General features: G+C 41.6%; 1 protein-coding gene, 1 long non-coding RNA gene and 1 pseudogene across 7 annotated transcripts; all 3 read left to right on the forward strand.

Moving 5' to 3' along the window:
* Window positions 2,273-9,993, forward strand: LOC8066823 (annotated as a pseudogene).
* LOC110436388 lies at window positions 10,229-13,190 on the forward strand. 4 transcript variants are annotated; one of them, XR_002454288.1, is made up of 7 exons: window positions 10,229-10,467; window positions 10,584-10,709; window positions 11,183-11,522; window positions 12,164-12,244; window positions 12,339-12,423; window positions 12,512-12,802; window positions 12,921-13,190. It is a non-coding gene; the product is annotated as an uncharacterized LOC110436388 (long non-coding RNA). The 4 variants fall into 4 exon arrangements; XR_002454289.1 differs by lacking the exon at window positions 10,584-10,709; XR_002454287.1 differs by lacking the exons at window positions 10,229-10,467; window positions 10,584-10,709 and having other exon boundaries at window positions 10,936-11,343; window positions 11,427-11,522.
* On the forward strand, window positions 13,819-19,144 carry LOC8066824. 3 transcript variants are annotated; one of them, XR_002454285.1, is made up of 16 exons: window positions 13,819-14,153; window positions 14,271-14,420; window positions 14,757-14,848; window positions 14,948-15,044; window positions 15,434-15,477; window positions 15,552-15,640; window positions 16,134-16,225; window positions 16,321-16,467; window positions 16,551-16,698; window positions 16,784-16,860; window positions 17,354-17,425; window positions 17,602-17,649; window positions 17,793-17,920; window positions 18,000-18,154; window positions 18,260-18,464; window positions 18,740-19,111. XR_002454285.1 is itself a non-coding variant. In XM_021463415.1 (16 exons), exons 1-16 carry the CDS (start codon window positions 14,028-14,030, stop codon window positions 18,787-18,789), a joined length of 1,725 nt encoding a protein of 574 aa, XP_021319090.1. In that variant the 5' UTR covers window positions 13,832-14,027; the 3' UTR covers window positions 18,790-19,144. The 3 variants fall into 3 exon arrangements, 2 of the variants coding, with proteins under 2 accessions (XP_021319090.1, XP_002447140.1); XM_021463415.1 differs by having other exon boundaries at window positions 13,832-14,153; window positions 18,000-18,159; window positions 18,740-19,144; XM_002447095.2 differs by having other exon boundaries at window positions 13,834-14,153; window positions 14,274-14,420; window positions 18,000-18,159.

A 19,233-nucleotide genomic window follows, 5' to 3' on the forward strand; every position in this document is an offset into this window, starting at 1 on the left:
ATGCGCTTACTACTCCTCTGGTTACATCTGCACTAGCACATGCGTAGGGCCCATTCAACTGCATGCGAGAGAAAGGGAGGAAGCACTGGGTGCTTTACGATGCTGCCTCATAGGGCCATAGAACTGAGACACTGCACCAACTGCATGTGAAAGAAAAAGAAGCGTCGCGCGCATATCCATGTATTGATCTGATAGAGGACATCATTTGGTTCTGTGTCCCTTGCACGCATATCTAAGTATGTTGGAGCTGACTCCCATGATAGAGATAGGTAGTACTAGCTATAGCCTGTGCTTGCCCGCGAGTTATAGCATTTAGGCCTTGTTTAGTTCTTAATTTTTTAAGATTTCCCGTCACAACAAATCTTACGGCACATGCATGAACCATTAAATATAGATAAAAAAAAGGTAACTAATTACATAGTTTACCTGTAATTTATGAAATAAATCTTTTGAACCTAGTAAGTCTATAATTGAATAATAATTGTCAAATAAAGCCGAAAGTGATATAGTAGCGAAACCCACAATTTTTCGCGAACGCCTTAGAGAGAGTAGTACTTGTTATTGCAACATGCTGAAATAAATTAAAATTAGATGCATGTAACATCCAGAGTATGCATAGCCACTGCAACATACTCTGAAGAGGTGAAACATTTGGAACAAATAATTACAATATACGCATATAGTCACTGCAACATATGTAATATTCAGATAAAACACTTGTAACATACGTCTAAAACAGATAAAAATATTTGGAACAAACGCTTGTAAGATACGCGTATAGCCAAACATGTATCTAAAACATGTGAAACATTTAGAACAAACACTTGCAAGCAACACACAGCAACACACAGCATGCAGTGCGGACGGATCCGTCCGGATGGACGGACGCGTAAGCATTACCGACAGCGGAGGGGGGCGAGCATGTTGTCGATCGGAGCCCGCGGGGAAGCAGTCCTGCTAATTAACGCTATGGAGCCCGTAAATTAAAGAAAGCCAGGCTCTCGAGCCTATCTCCCAACGGTAAACCCCAGTTGCTGCCTGCCTTGTCACAACTCACAACGGTCGTCGTCTGCTACCTCGAGAGTACGTAGTTATAGAATAAAGCAGCTCCGGCCTCCCGGCATCCGGCAGCGTCCTAGCTAGATATGTGTGTCGTGTGTGGTGTGGCATTATGCTGGCAACTCCTCGGAGATGGACATGGAAGGCTCATGCTGCGCCATCCGATGGGAGGAGATCGAGGTCTGCACGCACGTCTGCCATGCATGCCGATTCTCGGATTGGAACCTGATTGTTATGGAGGAAAGCCCGGCTCTCTCCCAACGGTAAACTCGCAGTCTGCCGTCGATCGCTAGCGCTGACCACGAGTGTAATGCCCCACGCGCATCAGATACGGAGCTATCCTATCGTTCAACTCCTGCCTCCTTCACATGCAATGCATAACCAATACCCCATCGACCAGATACGCCTCGACGCTAGACAATTGACGTATTATTGATGCGAAGCAGACTTTTCCCAAGTCGTGTCAGGAGGAAGAACCTCTGGATACATGTCAATATGTCATGCATCCTTTTATTTATATTTAATCTGGCGCCCTCGGCATGTGCTGCGTTACGTTGGCAGTGATTAGTTTAGCTCGTCGTATGATGATCAGATCCGGCCGTTGGGCTGGGATCTTGAGAGAGTAGTATAGATTATAGAACAGGCAATGGGTTTCAAAGTCTTGATTAGTTCATTATTAATTAGTGCCTCCTATATATCCGTTGGTGGAGAGCCATTGACGATCTGCTCACATATCTCCTATATATATAACTTTCCCATGCGGCGCCTCATCTCCTCCTCACCTGTGCTCTTTATTGGTATCACTATATATACTAGTATGTTCTGTATTTTTTTGCATGTAAAAAGGAGAAAGTATGAATAATTACGATTGTTATTGTATATATGACTTGCTCTTCTTCCATGCTGCAGCGTCCTCTGAGTACGTAGCTAGGTCTACCTCAAGTCCTTGACTCTACCGCCTCAAGATGGAGATTGTTGCCGTCAAGGCTGTGGGTTGACTTGTGCTCTTTGCCGTCTCCACTCGCGCCCCGCGCACAACGTCCCATCCCTTCTGCATTCATCCGCTCTGATCTTGCACATATCTCGACGCCTTATTCTTCTCACTGTGTCCACCTCTGATTTCGACTCCAGTCTGTGCCGCGCTCTCCAACTACGTGCCAGTGCCATTTCCGGTAGGAGCTCATCCTAATCTAGTCTTTATATGTAACTTTATTATTATAACTCTCTCTGTCTTAAAATAGATTGTGTTATTTAACTTGGTATGATCTTCAAGATTGACCATTAATTTTTCTAATTATATACAATTTATTAGTTTTTCTTTTAGACTGCTTGTTTCTTCTTCTCGTTTTATATCTATTCATATAAATCCAGTAGACACAAGCCCTTCCTGTTTTCCTAAAAAATCTATACAAGTAACAAAGTATCATTACATTACAAAGTACTTCTAAACACATATCTATATGTCACCACTATTGTACTACAAGTGTTTTATGTTATTTAGGCTAATTGTTAGTTAAAGAGATTCTCCTATATTTTAGGTACTTGAATTTTAAGATGATTTCAAGCAACACTTTTATATATGCCACCAACTTGCACACGTAAATTGTTGCTTTTGTAATTTATTATTTGTCTTTGTGTATAGCATATTAAAATTCCGTCCTTGTCTTTCTATAAAAATAATTGTTAATTGTTAATTGTATTTGTGCCAACACAAATCAGATTTTGTTGAGCTTGGTGGTTTTTTCTAACTGGTTTTCTATTCTTGGTATCAAAAATTGTAGATTGTGTCTATACAAATTGCTCTAACGAAATCTGTAATTTTAGTATAAGATATGTGCAATAACCGTTGCCTGAAAGGAAACTAAAATTTAGACATCTGAATTTTAGCAAGTCCTTAATTCAAGATATCAAAGTTTTAAACTTTGAAATATGTGCATGTCTTATATTTTGAGACGGAGGAGGGTACTACACTTCTTTTTTTGCCTGAAAAAGAAAGAGAAAGTACAAGTAGTAAATGTAGCTAACTAATATATATAATTTCTCTTAATATATATAATTTATTATTTTTTCTTTAGAATTTCTTGTTTTATAATCAATTTATATATATCCAGTAGGGGCAAGCTCCTCTCGTTTCCAAAAAAAAAATGTAACGACAAAAGGATCATTAGAATGTATATGTAAACACAAATCTAATGTCACCCGTATTATACCATAGAAGTTTCATATTATTGGCTAATCGTTAGTCAAAGATACTAAAGTTGAAATTTAAAATATGTGTGAGTATTATATCATGAGACGTAAGGAGTACTACACTAGTAACTATAATAATGTGCTCTGTCTTTTCTTCTATTTTGCATGACAAAGAAAAAGGAGAAAGTACAGGTTGTAATGTAGCATCGGCAGCAACATTTGTTCCGTGTGACTACTGACTAGTGAATAACAATTGTATGACTTGCTCTTCTTCTTCCATGCAGCATCCTCAGAGTCGTCGTCCGAGATCCACCTGCACCTTCGTGTCGCGCTCGCCTGGTCAGGATGGAGACTGTTGCCGTCAAGGCTGCAGGTTCGGTGGTGGGAAAAGCGCTGGGCGCCGTCACGGGCACCTTGCTGGAGGCATGGGCGTCCAGCAAAGGGCTCGGCCCGAACGTCGATGCCCTCAAGGTGGAGCTGCTGTACGCGCAGGCCATGCTGGACAACACGCAGGGAAGGGAGATCCACAGCCCCGCGCTCAAGGAGCTGCTGCTTAGGCTGCAGCAGCTGGCGTATAGCGCCGACGACGTGCTCGACGAGATCGAGTACTTCCGTATCCAGGACGAGCTCGACGGCACCTACCATGCCGCCGATGCGCACGCCGGCGGTTGCTTCCGCGACCTCATCCTGAACGCCCGCCATGTCGCTGGAGCTGTCGCTGCTATGCTCAAGCCTTCGTCCTGCGGTTCACGTCACGGTCACACGATATCCGCGAACTTGACGATCCAAAACAGGGATGCCTTTCTAGCATCGTCTGCTGCTCGTGTGGCAGCTCTCCCACCAGCCAGGATGAGCAGAATAATAAGGTCCATGGCGGATGCATGCAGAAGTTGGCTTCCAATGCTAGCACCGCTGCATGTCCTGGTGGTAAGTGCTTTTAGTTCTTCCCGTGCCGGCTCCCCATATATGTATGTTGATAATTGTGTGCACAGTCTGACATATATGTGGTTTCCAACACAACAGGAAATGGGCGAGGATTCTTCTCCTGTGCTGCCTTGCCTTCAAAGGTAAAGGGATGCCTGTGTGGCAAGCGGGAGATGACGAGCTCGTCGCCGGCATCACCCAACACTAACCAGTGCGAGAAGAAGACTGGGTGTGGATGCCTGCTGAAGCTCACACCTACTGCTTGTGACACTTCCAAGTCTGTCGGTAAATGCCTTCCGTGCTTCTCTTTTCAATCTGTTGATGGAAATGTTCACAACAGCATGTCGGACAATCCAGACATGCTAGGAAAAGAGAAGCGGTTTCTATGTGGTGCCTGGACGGCGTCCAAGGCACAACAGAGAAAAGACACTGAACAAGCACCAAAATTGAAGTTTAATAGGGTGGGGGTCTCTGCAAAAATGGAGGAGATCACAGAGCACCTCAAGTATGTATGTGCTAAGGTCTCCAACGTTCTTAACCTAGAGTTCATGGGCACTAGTCGTATCACTAGAAAAGACCTTGCTAACAAACGGCCTATAACCACCCCAGAAATTACAGAACCTCAATTATATGGGAGAGAACAACAAAAGAAAATAATATATGACATTATTGACCGTGGTAACTCTTCTGCTGATAATGATCTAGTTGTGCTTCCGATTCTTGGTCCTGGAGGCATTGGAAAGACAACTTTTACACAGCATGTATATGAAGAAGTGAAGTGCAATTTTGAGGTCACAATTTGGGTATGTGTCTCCCTCAATTTTAGTGCTGGTAGGTTGGCGCAAGAAGCCGTGAAAAAAATTCCTAAAGTTGGCAATGAAAAGGAAAATAGCAGTGTGGAAGAGCTAATCGAACAAAGATTGAAAGCTAAGCGGTTTTTGCTTGTACTAGATGATATGTGGGCATGCCATGAGGATGAATGGAAAAAATTGTTAGCGCCATTTCGAAGAGGGGGAGGAAAAGGTAGTATGGTAATAGTGACCACTCGGATTCCTAAGGTGGCAGAAATGGTTACTAAGACAGTTCACTGTCCAATAATAGAAATGGAGCGCTTAGAGGGTGAAGATTTTATGCACTTTTTTGAAGCTTGCATATTTGGTGGTCAGCAGCCATGGGAAGGTCCCACAGCCTTATTACGTGAGGTTGGGGAAAATATAGTGAGCAAATTGAAAGGCTTTCCTCTTGCAGCAAAAACTGTAGGAAGATTACTAAGAAACCAACTTACTTTCGAACACTAGACTAAAGTTCTAGATAGCAAAGAATGGGAATTCCAAACCAATGATGATAATGACATTATGCCTGCATTAAAACTTAGCTATGATTATCTTCCTTTCCATCTGCAACAATGCTTTTACTATTGTGCTTTGTTTCCTGAAGACTATGAATTTGACAGTAAAGAATTAGTTCTCTTGTGGATAGGACTAGATATTGTTCATCCATGTGATGATGTAAACCAAACAGTTGAAGAAACTGGACAGAGATATTTAGATGACTTGGTTAATCATGGTTTTTTCAAAAAATCTTTAGGAAATGATGGTTGTGATTATTATGTTGTCCATGACCTACTACATAATTTGGCTGTGAATATTTCGTCATTTGAATGTCTCAGCATATGTAGCTCCAACGTGAAGTCAATACATATTCGCCAAGATATACGTCACTTGTCTATCATCATAGATGACAAGGATGTTGAGGACATCAAGACTTTCAAGTACTATAAAAATGACTTGAGTACACTTGATAAAAGATTAAATGTTGAAAACCTACGTACCTTGATGGTGTTTGGAGGACACCAAGAAAGCTTTGCCAAGATGTTTTGTGATTTATTTGAGAAACCTAGAGCCCTTCGTGCTATTTATTTATCTGGAGTATCGTCATATACTATGGAGGATATGTTGCATGAGTTCCCAAAGCATATTCATCTTTGCTACCTAAGGATTAAATTGGCTGATGACACGGAAGACATAGACTTTGATCTTAGTGCCCTAACTAGACTTTATCATTTAGAGATCCTAGATATGCAAAAATGCAAAGGTCGCTATGGTTTCACAAGACATATTAGCAACCTTGCAAAGTTGCGACACTTTCTGGTGCCACAAGATGAACTTCAACTTCATTCCAACATAGTTGAGGTGGGGAAACTAAAACTATTGCAAGAGTTAAGGAGCTTTGAAGTTGGAAGAGAAACTAAGGGTTTTGAACTAAGTCAGCTTGGGAAATTGTCAGAACTTGGAGGCTCACTTTCCATTTGTAGTCTTGAAAGGATACGAGCGATAGAGGATGCACATGAGGCCAGATTGACACAAATAAAACATTTGCACAAGCTAACACTAGAATGGGATGCCAATCGATCTGAAAAAAATACTACACATGAAGAAAATATACTGGAGATTCTTACACCATGTAGCAATCTTAAAGACCTTTGCATTAGAGGCCATGGAGGCACCAAATGCCCAAAATGGCTAGGTGAGGACCTCTCTGTCAAAAATCTGGAATCCCTTCATCTAGATGGCGTAGCTTGGAATACATTTCCACCCATAGGAGAGTTGTGGCTAGTTAATGGACCTCACCAAGAAATTTCAAGTAATATCCACCATGAAAAGTTTCACAATTTGAGGAGGTTGGAGCTAGTTAATCTACCAAGGTTGAAAAACTGGGTCGTCAGTGCACCTTGTCATTTGTTTGCTCACTTGGAAGTGCTTATCATTAGGGATTGCTTTGAACTAACCGATATCTCATTTTCACATTCTACTTGCTGTCAACGAGAGAGAGAGGAAGAGGCCAACATGAATTGGTTTCCTCGTGGTCTACAAGAGCTTGACATTGAAAGTTGTCCAAAACTGTTGTCCGTTCCTCCTGTTCCTTGGACCAGTACTTTGTGCTCTACTAAGATAAAAGGAGTTGCTTTGGGTTTTGAGAATTTAGTTTGTAAAGCAAACAAAAAGTGGGGATATTGCTTGAACATTAAAGCAACTGTTGCTTTAGATGATGGCACATTCTGGAACGTGTTAGCCTTTGATAATCTAATGGAACTAAAACGGTTGGAGATGGACACATGCCCTCCTCTCCCACTGCATCACTCCAAGTGCTATCGTCCCTAAAGACCCTCGAGCTATATGGTGGTTCAAGTATTGTCCTCCCGTCGGTCGAAGGTGTGAGCCATGCCGAATATGAATTCCCAGTTGAATGCGTAACCATTGGCAGGTGGAATGCTAGTGCAAAGGAATTGACGCAGCTACTGACTTATTTTCCTGAGCTATCTGAACTGAACATGCGGTCATGTGATCAGATTACAGGGCTAGCTGTAGTGGAGAAGCGGACAGCAGAAACACCCGCACCAGAATCTTCAGATAATAATAAAGTGGACGACCAGCAGCAGGATGGCACAAGAGGGGAGGAGGAAATAGCCACATCATCAGCGGAAGGGCTGCTGCTCTTGCCTTCCCAACTACAGACACTGCGGATCCTATACTGCCGAAAGCTAAGCCTCTGCTCCAATTCAATCGACCACAACAGAGAATCAGGACGACCTGGTGGAGGACAAGGGCTCCAAGGTCTATGCTTCCTCCGATCCTTGCAGATAATCTATTGCCCCAGGTTTCTCTGCTCCTATTCGTCATCCTCCTCTTCTTCGTGGTTCCCCTTCCCAACCTCCCTGGAACGCCTCTGTCTTTTGGGCGCGGTGGGCACAGCAACCCCGTTGCCTCTCTCAAACCTCGCCTCTCTCACAGATTTAACCATATGGGAATGTGGGGATTTAAGAGGTGAGGGACTGCGGCATCTCCTCGCCCAAGGTCGTCTCACCATATTATCCGTCCGTGGAACCCCCAATTTCTGGGCTGGTCCCGAACCCCCGCTGCCCCATGAACAAGAGTTCTCATCCTCTTCCTCCAAACTGCAGAAGCTTGAGACAGATGACGTGGCGGGCGTCCTTGCTGCGCCCATCTGTACCTTGCTCTCTTCCTCGCTCACCGAATTGACATTTCACGACGACAAAGAGGTGGAGCGCTTCACAAAGGAGCAAGAGGACGCCCTTCAGCTCCTCACCTCTCTCGAGATCACATTTTGGGACTGCGACAAGCTCCAGTGCCTCCCTGCTGGGCTTCATGGACTCCCCAACCTCAAGAAATTAAACATATATAGTTGTCCAACCATCCGATCGCTGCCCAAGGATGGCCTCCCAAGTTCACTGCAAGTGTTAGTGATAGACGACTGTCCAGCCATCCAGTCTCTACCTAAGGACTGCCTCCCAACTTCACTGCAAAAATTAGAGATCCATAGCTGCCCAGCCATCCGGTCTCTGCCCAAGGATGGCCTCCCAATTTCACTGCAAAAATTGGAGATCGATGACTGCCCAAACATTCGATCACTGCCCAAGGTGAATGACCTTCCAAGTTCATTGCGAGAATTGAATGTCCAACGTAGCAAAAGCGAGGAGCTAAGAAGGCAGTGCCGCAAGTTGATTGGAATCATTCCAGTTGTCTACGCCTGACTAAGCCAAGGTAACAAAGAGGTGGAACTTCCTGCCCACCAATTTCGCTTGCATTCTTTAATCCCATATAAAAGTAAGTCGTTCTCCTTTTGTTTATTTGAACTGCAATAATGGTTTCCTTCCAAATAACCCATTTGTTTTCACCTACTGTGCAGGTGTTAGAATGTCTAATTTCCTTGATTGGGCTAACCCTAACCAGGGTGGCCATATAGTTAGGGATAGGCTCATAGGCCTAGCCTCATGGGCCTAGCCTCATGGGCCAAATACTCATATACTCTAACATCCCCCCGCAGTCTGAACTACCGTCGCAGCGGAGTTTGCAGACTGGACACGAAAGAAAAGAGGTACAACACACGAGCCCCCCCCCCCCCCACAGACACAACTAGCCACTGGTAATGTTGAGGCTGGTGCGGAACTCGGTGAAGGTCGAGAACGGGAGACCCTTGGTGAAGATGTCGGCGAACCGGGAGGTGGTCGGGACGTGGAGGACCCGAACATCGCCGACAGCGACCCGGTCCCGGACGAAGTGTAGATCGATCTCCACATGCTTGGTCCTCTGGTGTTGGACCGGGTTGGTGGAGAGGTAGCTGCATCTGCTGCGCGATTTGCGCCCAGGAAGAGGTTGGGAGAGGAGGGAAGTGGTTGAAGTAGAAAGGAGGAGGAGGAGGATCAGGCCGGCCGGCCAAAGGTGGCGGCGGCTGGGGTGGGCAGGGGAGCAGGGGAGGAAGAAACTCTAAGCTGATACCATGTTAGATAATTTTCTTGATTGGGCTAACCCTAACCAGGGTGGCCATATAGTTAGGGATACATGGGCCTCATGGGCCAAATACTCATATACTCTAACAGCAGGGCTCTTTCTCAAATTGTACATTCTTCTAACCTGAGGATTCTCACTTTATCTACACATGATTCTGAGTTGTCAAGCATTATCATCTCAGGAAGTACCTAACACCCTGTACAGAAAACTGGTTAGTATCCTATATGCAAAATTGGTTAGTCCCATACAATATTTACAAGTTCAATCCATATTTTGTTAATCTACTGCCTGTTGCTTTTGCTATTTGGTTGCCTTTTGTTTATAATCATCATGTAGTTCGAACTTCGGAACATTTGTATTAGAGTTGAGAAAACACAACATACTGAAGTGTTAGTTTAGCTGTTTTGGAATGCCTCACAGCTTGCAAAACATGCTACACCTAATTTCAAGTTGTCTTGGGGTCACTGCTACAGAAATAAGTACCTGTTAGTTTATTTGTTCACTCTCGATCTATTTATTTGTTTTGACAGTTCACTAGAATAGTTTCTTAGATTGTCGAACCTTGTTTTACTACTTGCCTTTTGCATCCTTATGTTAACTACAACAGTAATTACTTCTGAAATCTGATGTCCTAATTTCGTTGCGCAATACTGGGCTGATTTGTTGTACCATCAAAATAATTTACCATTTGCTTTGTTGTATTCCAAGTTAGTGTAACTGTTGGGGTTTGATGAACTTAATGTCTGTATGTATTCTCACTTTCTCACTCCTTCCTTAATTGAGAGGCAGAGCTCCTGCCATTCCTTCAAAAACAAAATGTATTCTCACTTTCTCAGTATATGCAGGATTCTTATTCTGATTACATAGTGGTGAATGGGGCTAACCTCGAATACTACCATAATGCCACTACCTTTTGTAGATCATCTCCATCGGATCCTCCTAACTGATATAATATAACTCTGAGATCAGATTATAGTAGTGCAAGGTAATTGCTCTTTGTTGTTTCCTAATCACGTGAGCATTAAGCCATTTTTACAAATACTATGTGCCTATGTTCTACAAGTGCTCCTTGACACGAACCCTGCTTATTTTAACCTGCAGTGCACAAGGGTTCATCAATTCTTTGAGCTGTACATCGTATAATCTTGTTGGATCTTTCTGAAAACACTGTTGCACTCTAGGGAATTGAATGTGTGTTCTGTTTGTTAGAAAATGCTTTTGCCAAAGGTAATTATACTATGCATGCTAGTTTTAATGTTACCCGTGGGCAAAAAATAGTGAGGTTGGAATTATTTGTGCTATTTTGGCTGTTCAGAAGATTGTTGTGTGCCCACGTTTGAGACTATATAAATGATGCAACATAACAAGATATTTCTTCTCAAAGGATGAGGATGATTTTGAGGGCAATAGCTGAAGATGTTGAACTGAGCTTTTTTCTAAAGGAAAAACTGAATGTTCTTCCATCCGTTTTAAAGAAAATCATCGTCCATATTTCTACAAATCACAGCAACAATAACAAGGATACGTATGCACTATGTCCTGGTAGCAGATTGCTAACTAGGATGCATTGTATAGTCCTGATCAGCCAACTAAAGATCAGAAAGTAACATCTATGCTGCTCAACTGCACGTGCAAATATGGGTATCTTGTGATATAACTATAAGTGCTTGGCTGTTTCATGAAGTTATTGTTTACATCAGTTTTGTAGAGCATGAGCATATCCTTTGAAGGTTGAACCCCAAATGCGGCCATGGAACATATATGTGTGCAAAAGTTATGGTAATGAAGGCAATATTCTGTTACTGCAACAGCCAAAATGATTATTGTTAAGTGCATGCAACTTTATCTGCTAAGTCCTCAAGTATGAAGTCTTCAACTACATGTTGCATATTATTTCCTAAGCCTGCTGTCAACAGACCTAATGTTCTGGACTCTTGCCTACAGGCTACGGCCTTTTACATGGATGATCTGGTAAACTAAAAATACCTCAAAGTTCAGCTTCTTGAGCTCGTGGGGCCTTCATATGAAAAATAGAATTTGGTAAGTCCCTCGAGTATACTAAATTATGCTTTAGTTCCTTCTTTTTCCTTTTTGTTATGGACTATTCTGAAATGTTTACTTCGGTGAAGTGGTGAACACTTACATTACATCTTTATTGATATTTTTGCCACAAGATGTAATGAGAAAGGTAGTGGCAGAAATGTGCAGTGTTTGGTATTCTGAAAACATGTTAAATCAGTTCAAGATGTTGAGACACAATCGAATTATAAATGTTTTCATGTGAGGCCATCCCAAATGATGCAGATATCATTCAATTCATGCTGTTGCTTAGTAAATTACCGAGCCGCTATGAAATGTCCATGATAATAGCATGCATCACTTCAGTATTTTCTAATTGTGTGTAACTTGTTCCCTTTAGTAAATTTGCTATCCTGGTGAAAAATGAAATGCTACCTTTGGACACTCTTTTTTATTTATTAGATTATAAAGGAGATGTACATATCTGACATGGTTTTTGCAGATAATAAACTGTTATTCTGTTAATTGGCAAGCTCTAGTGCACAAGTAATTTTAATTCTCATTATTATGCTATAAGAACTTGTTTCCTTATACTTTGTTTCATTTATTATAGTGTAATGGAAATTTTCTTCACAGATTTCTTCTTTTCTTTCTTCATGCAGCAAACATTGATGGAAAAGATAAATAAGAAGATCTACAAGTGCCATTCTTTTTTGAAAAAATACAAGCGCCATTCTCAATCAGTTTAGTTAGCATTACAGATAGTTAGATATCATAGTTATGTTTTTCTTTTTACCATGAATTATGTTTTTACTTGTCATGCTTTCCATGGCTCAGGAGCACAACTTCTTTTTCTGCTGGACCACAAGCTATCCTGCTCAAGTGTGAAATGCAAGCTTGCCTAACTATTGCTGACAACAGTGTAAGAGCTTCACTTTTGTCGATCTTCGGAATTCATTTACAAAAGGCAGCTACTGTGAAAAGTCTCCTAATGTTCCTCTGGTTTCTAGATCAAACATTGCATGGCAGCAGTATTGGCATGAAGGTTTGGTTGAATCAACGGGGGTTCTGGCACTTAAGAAGTCAACAAGAAACTACTACTCTATTCATCGGAGCAATTTCAGATATTCCTGCTTGGGTCCTACTCGTTCTATGATCTACCTGTTGATTGGCAGGTCCGGCCAGTGCCGTCTTAAGCAGCTGTGAACCAAGTGCTCCTTCACAATGCACTCATCTAGTTCAACAGAATAGCTGCATGAAATCGATGGTGCTCACACCCGCAAGCACTCATTCCGTATGAGGTGAGAGATACACTTTTCTCAGGCCCTTTTGTGATGTCAGTAGACATTATAAATGCCGTGTTTTTTTCTGGGGAGAAATATTGATCAAGCTTTTTTTCCTTGTTGATCTCTTTTGCAGGAATTATGTCCCAAATCTTGCCAAGATTACAGTTATCTTCAGAATCAATCGCTACTGTACATCATTTGGTTTGATGTTGAGCAAGGTTTGCAGCATTCGTCAGGTTCTTGCCAACGCAAGGATGGCAGGACGAAGCTAAGTTGAAGATTCTGGCAAAATCGACCAGGGCATTATTGTACTTGTGGACATCCAACATCCTCAAAAACTCAGAGCATGCTTTAGAGATTAGGGAAGGGGGTCTAACGATCTACTGCTGTTTGAGACCTCTAATGTTATTAGCTGGATTGTTTTCAGTAATACTTATGGTTGTGCACTGATATGTTGCCGAGAGTATTTTGGCAATCGCTCTGAAAATGGAAAGACCACCGTTTATGTACTTTGTGATGATTTTGGCAAAAAGAAAACAAAAAAAATGTTTAAACGATATTGTTTCTTACAGTACATTTTAAAAATTAACCATCAGGTGAAACATATCATCCAATCAAATTGCTGGGTAAATTTTGACATTTTTTTCCCCACCTCTTTGCTAATAAGGCTGGATACGGTGTTTAAAATTTCAAACTATAATATTTTCAAAATATTTTGTCAACTGTTTTAGAAACTTTACTACGTGCATACAAATGAAAAAAAAAAAGGTCTCTCCACGATTTATAACATAACAAAAAGAAAAATAGTGAAGGAAAAAAGAAGGAATACCTAGAGAAAGGAGGCCCTCTTCTTCTCAAACCCAATCCGTCAAGTCGTCTTGTGGGCCCAGGCTTCGCAGGACCTCGCCGCCGGCGATGGCAGCTTCGATTCCCTTCTCCGCTCGCTCTCTGCGGCCTCACGGGACTCTGCTGCAGCCGCCGAACCCAACCTCCTCAGATCCGTAACAGCATCTCCCTTCCATCCCCTCTACAAATCTCCTGCTGTACACGAGCATTCCTAGGATTGCTCTAGAAGGCGAGGGCGTGCGAGATGGGAAAAAGAAAAGAAAAAGCTTTGTTAAATTAAAAAGAAAAAAAAAGTCTAGTACATGGGCCGGGCGCAGCTAATAAGGCCGTCCACAGAGAAAGGAGGCCTTCTTCTCTAACCCCAGCGAGAAGACGCGACACGACGGCGACGGCCATGGCTTCGCCGGAGCTCGCCGCCGGCGACGGCAGCTACGACTTCCACCTCCGCTCGCTCTCCGCGGCCTCACGGGACTCCGCTGCGGCCTTCGACCCCGCCTCCGACCCCAACCTCCTCCAATCTGTAACCGCATCTCCCTTCGGTCCCTTCTCCAAATCCCCATGTCCGGTTTCGTGGATGTCGACGAGGATTCTTAGGTGTGCTGTTTCGTGTGCACCATTTTTTTTTTGTGTTCGTGAGAAGGTGAGGAGGGTGTGCGAGATGTGCCGGACGGCGAAGGAGGCGAAGGACGAGATGGTGGCGCGGGCGTTCCCGGTGATGGGCAAGCTATTTCAGCGATGCGCCGCCGCTCCGACGCAGGCCGTGGCCTCCACCGGCGTGCTGCTTCTAGTAAGCCGACTTTTTCTCAATCTCGCGCTGCAGAGATGTTAGCCTTAACATTTTGATGGATAAAGGCTCAGATATGTGAAAATAGTGTCCTTCAGCGTACAAATGTGCTTCTCCATTTTCAGTTTTATCAAAAAAATTCACTCGACGCGACTATGTAATCTAGTGTTACCTGTATGATTATAATGTCCTTACTCCCTGATTAACTGAACAATGGATTACTTGCATAGCTGTTGGTGGCAAATTACTTTTACTCTTTCCTTATTGTTGATTTGTTGTAAAGAGTTTGCCAAACTTATAACACGAGTAACTTAGTTTCTGTATTTTTTTTACTACCAGACCATTCTGCAATTCTTCTTGGATTTTGGGGAGGCGGTCTTGCACGATGCTGATGGTAGCTTGAAAACCTTCTTCCGCTCTTGCTTAAGTAGGTAATGTTGTTTTCTATATGTTTGTCTCTTGATCTGTATACCATTGTTGGATTGCTACCACAAGCATCTAAGATACTCGACTTTTTTTCTTGTAAATAGGGAGTTTGCAGATCCTATTGTTGCAGAGTGCACGGTTGAATTCCTTGTAACAAACAAGACAAAGATCCTTAGCTCCTTCCCCAATTTGATTCCACAGGTGCCAACACTTCAAATATTTACTTACTTGGAACTGGCAAATTCCACATGTAGCTCCTATTATTCATTTTGTTGCAGATCATTGCTTTGAAAGATATAAATCGAACTTCCTTGTTTGTTTTATAGCTTATTTATCATTTTTTATGAGAACGTCAGGGGAGGCGCCTACATGTATTTCTTCATTAACATAAGAAAAGAAATATTGACAATACAGGAGGCTGTAGGCCAAAAAGGTAGGAAAAAACAGGAAAAAAACATATTTGTATGATAAGCTACTCAACCAATCTTTTGTAAGATCCTTTATAGAATATCTTGTCTCTTCCTATTTTCCAAATTCAACTTAATCATGTTAGCACATGCCAATGCTTATGTACTCTTGTTTATATACAGTTCTATCCTTTGCTGTTAAAGCTTGTTGCATCAAATGGTGAGAGGTATGTGCTCTTATTGTCATGAACTTCACATAGGAATCCTGTTGAACTACCTAATTTGTTTGCTAACATTCTAGACTGGAGAGTAAGTTTTCGCAAGTACTTCCATTAATGATGTCAGCAGGATCTTTTCTTCCTCTCTTCCTATCCCTTATGGATTTGCCAAGTAAGCCTGTTGATATTTTGCCTTCAGGACTTAATTCATTTTTATACAACCCAAACAATTTTGACTGCTAATTAGCTGATGAGTTAGGTGCACTATGGCATTATTAACTTATTGTTTCTGCTTTCATTTGATGTGCATTCCTTACCATATGTGAGATTTCTGTAATATATAGCATACATACATGACCTAGTCCCTGTTGGAGTCCCTGTTGGCCTTGATCGTATATCCTGTACTCAATTTTTATTTGTGAACATGGAGTAGACAGTTGCCACACTATTCAGATTCCTTTGGTAATTGAGTTCCAATACTGCCACATAATATGAATCAGTTGTGATAGATGTTAATTGGAGACTACCAGATTTTATCGCTTCATTTAGATAATTGTGTTTTGTCTTAATGTATTTAACATTCACCATGCATTATTGGTTTTTTGTTCAACTATAATATATTGATTTCAACAACTTTGTTCCTCATCACTCTGAATTTTATCCAGTGTTGGTGGTGGCATTGGAAAAGGTGGAAAGAAGTTCTGGAACTCTTATTGGCAGTAGTATAGCTACAATCCAGAAGAGCGCTGCTCCTGAGGTAATCTTCGGAATGAATTGGCCTAGAAGCTATGAGTGAATTATCTAGTCCAAAACTGTTAAGACTTAAGAGCATTATCCTTTTCTATGGTACAGATGCTTCTTGCACTGATGGACGAGGCATATACTGGTTCTGCAATAGAAGAACCTAGTGGTAATTCAGGCTCTGATGATAGTGGTGCCCTAGACCTTGCTGACCCAATGTTCTTAGACCTTCTAAAAGATGAGAATGATGGCATTGCTGTAAGTAGTTTCTCTTATACAATAGTGTATATCCCTTTCGAATTCTTAGTTCTCGTGATATCTTCTTCTGTTTTCCCCTTCAGGCAAAACATTGGATATCCCCCACGATATCTTCAACATTACAAGCAGCATTTAACAGCCCACAGTCGGATAGATTGAAACAGTCACTGGAAATGGCACCTCGCTTTCTTACTTTGTATTTTGCAACAGCATTGCGGGATGTTAATGACTGTAGGTTGCATTTATTATTATTTTTGCTACAGATGATAAGTGACCAACATATTGTTAATCTGACGATCTATGTTTGTTGGTTCAGCACTGTTGTGTGCTCTTATTCCAGTAGTTATGTCAAGATATGCTGCGATGTTCCCAGACAAGGTTTTCTCTTTCAAGGTAGGCAAACTTAGTTTATTCTAAATTTCCTTGTCTACTACTGATCCTTTTAAATGTTTTGGAACCAAGGATATATTACTATATCTCTATTTGCTTAATCTGACATAACTGATTAATTGCATAGTACCACAGTTTATAAGCAATTGATAAACAACTTCTCAAGCTGAATTGAAGGATTCAAACCATATATGTTGAACTATTGGAGCTATAGTTTTTACTAAGCTGAATAATTCTGAAAGCCACCCTAGACGATGCTTTGAATATCTAACTGATGGAGCAGCAATACTACTTTATTTCAGAATAGAGAATACATTGAATGGAACATAATGAAAGAAGTGGAAACTTAAATTTTTACCATAGTATCTTTATCTCAAATGACGGTATGCCATATGGCTTGTCTGGCTATAGACTTGGTTATTTGCCTAACATATCCTGTGTAAGTTCAGCTTCCAATGGCATATTATAGTTTCCATTATATTATACATTGTTGCAGGTGAGGAAACGGCTTTCAGACTTCATTTTGGCTGCATTCCAGCGGTCTCCTGATATCATTGCAGTACTGAAGGTAATATGTGTAAATTTTTAGTGATTTATTTCTTACTAGACATTTAAGTCAAAACTCTGAGCTAAAAGCCCATGTCATATAGCACTTTGCGGCAATAACAACGTTATTTGAATGTTTTCTTTCTATATTAGGATTTTATAAATAGTTCTGCGTGATGATTTTGAACCATTCTGCAGAAACCTATAACTGACAGACTTGGTGAGGCTCATGATAATCCTGCAAAGGCAAGTATATCTTTCAAGTCCATATTGCCACTGAAATTGCTATATCATCACCTGCTCTTCTTATCCTTCTGCTGATTATCTTAAATGACTAATTATCTTTCTCATTGCAACTGAAAGTTACTGATGGAATGTGGCCAGTGCAGACAGAGTTAGCATTGCACTTGTGCTGGGCCATTGGTGAGCATGGAGCTGGAGGGATAGATCGCAAAGATGTAGCTCGTGAACTATTTGAAAATTTGGAGTTATTATTGTATGAAAACCTGGCAACTAGGTGAGGCGTCTATTATTCTTCTGTCTGGATTTCCATGGCATTACACATAATTGACTTCTTTCGTATATTTGTTGTCAAGCCGTTTGGCATTAAGCCAGGAGCCAGGATCTGATTCCATGGGTGCATCATCTAGAAAATCATCTCAAGCCAGGCTTCTCTGCTTTGTGGTGACTGCCATTGCAAAACTAGCAACATGCCACAGTGAGTTGCTTCCGAGAGCACGTGTGTCATTGGGTAAGGTACTGACTTGATCCTTGCTGTGTAAGATAAATGATCAATGCGTCCATCATTAAGTATGTTACTTCTCACAGAGCATCTTAATTGCTTCATTTCCTGCAGGTCGTCGCTCGTTCCCAAACTTTAGACAGGAGAGTCTGGCAACGGGCCTGTGACTATTTAGGGCTCATGAATGAACCAGCCATCTGTTTATCTGTACTGGGACCGTCCACTGCCCAAGGAAATGGTCCTGGTATTGTGAATTGGAGTGAAGGAGGAACAAAGATGGTGGCTCACGTTCCTTTTTACCTTTTAGCTGAGCAAAAAGGTAAAAATTCTGCAAGCACTTCTTTAGTTAAATGTAGAATAAGCATCCTTTCATGTTCTTTAAGAGAACTATACATGCTTACAATCTGAGCACAGCGATATGAAACTTGTGCATTTTAACTGAGGTACTAAAACTAAAGTGTCATAGCATCAAGGGAAGACACTGTAAACAAACTTGCTGTCTGCTTATGTAAATATTTTCATGGTATGCTTTTCGTAATATTATCTTATAGAGAAAATGCCAAAGTTACACCTGAACTTCAACATGTATTGCAGGTCCACCGTTTCATGATTTTTCATTTACCGACCTCCTCCCAACAGAATGAAGAAAATATCTTCACGAGTGCATCAGTTCAGGCATGATTTCTGTCCATATATAGCGACCTTATTTTGTGATCATAGCATGCTGAAGATCCAAGGTCCTTTTCAAGAAAAAGAGCTGGTCTGAACATCCAATTTTGTTTCTCTAGCAGAATGCTTGTAAGAGTCTTGTACTTCACATGGTTGCCTGTTTCAGAGGCACTCTCAGATGCACTCGAGTTTGTACATGGAATGAATGATCGGAGTAGTGTCTTAAATGTACATCTCTGACTTTGTAAGTGCGTTCTAAGGAGCTGTTTTGCATGAAATACATGCTAAGATGTGATACCTGGTGACGAAATCTCAGACATTGAACTGGCATGAGGAGAGCCTGTTTGCTGGTCTAAAAAATCATAGCTACAAGTAATGTAGGTGATCTATTGTGAGAGAAAAACAGAACTGACTGACAG

The sequence above is a fragment of the Sorghum bicolor genome, chromosome 6 (genome assembly GCF_000003195.3).
Source record: "Sorghum bicolor cultivar BTx623 chromosome 6, Sorghum_bicolor_NCBIv3, whole genome shotgun sequence".
Lineage (NCBI taxonomy): Eukaryota > Viridiplantae > Streptophyta > Magnoliopsida > Poales > Poaceae > Sorghum > Sorghum bicolor.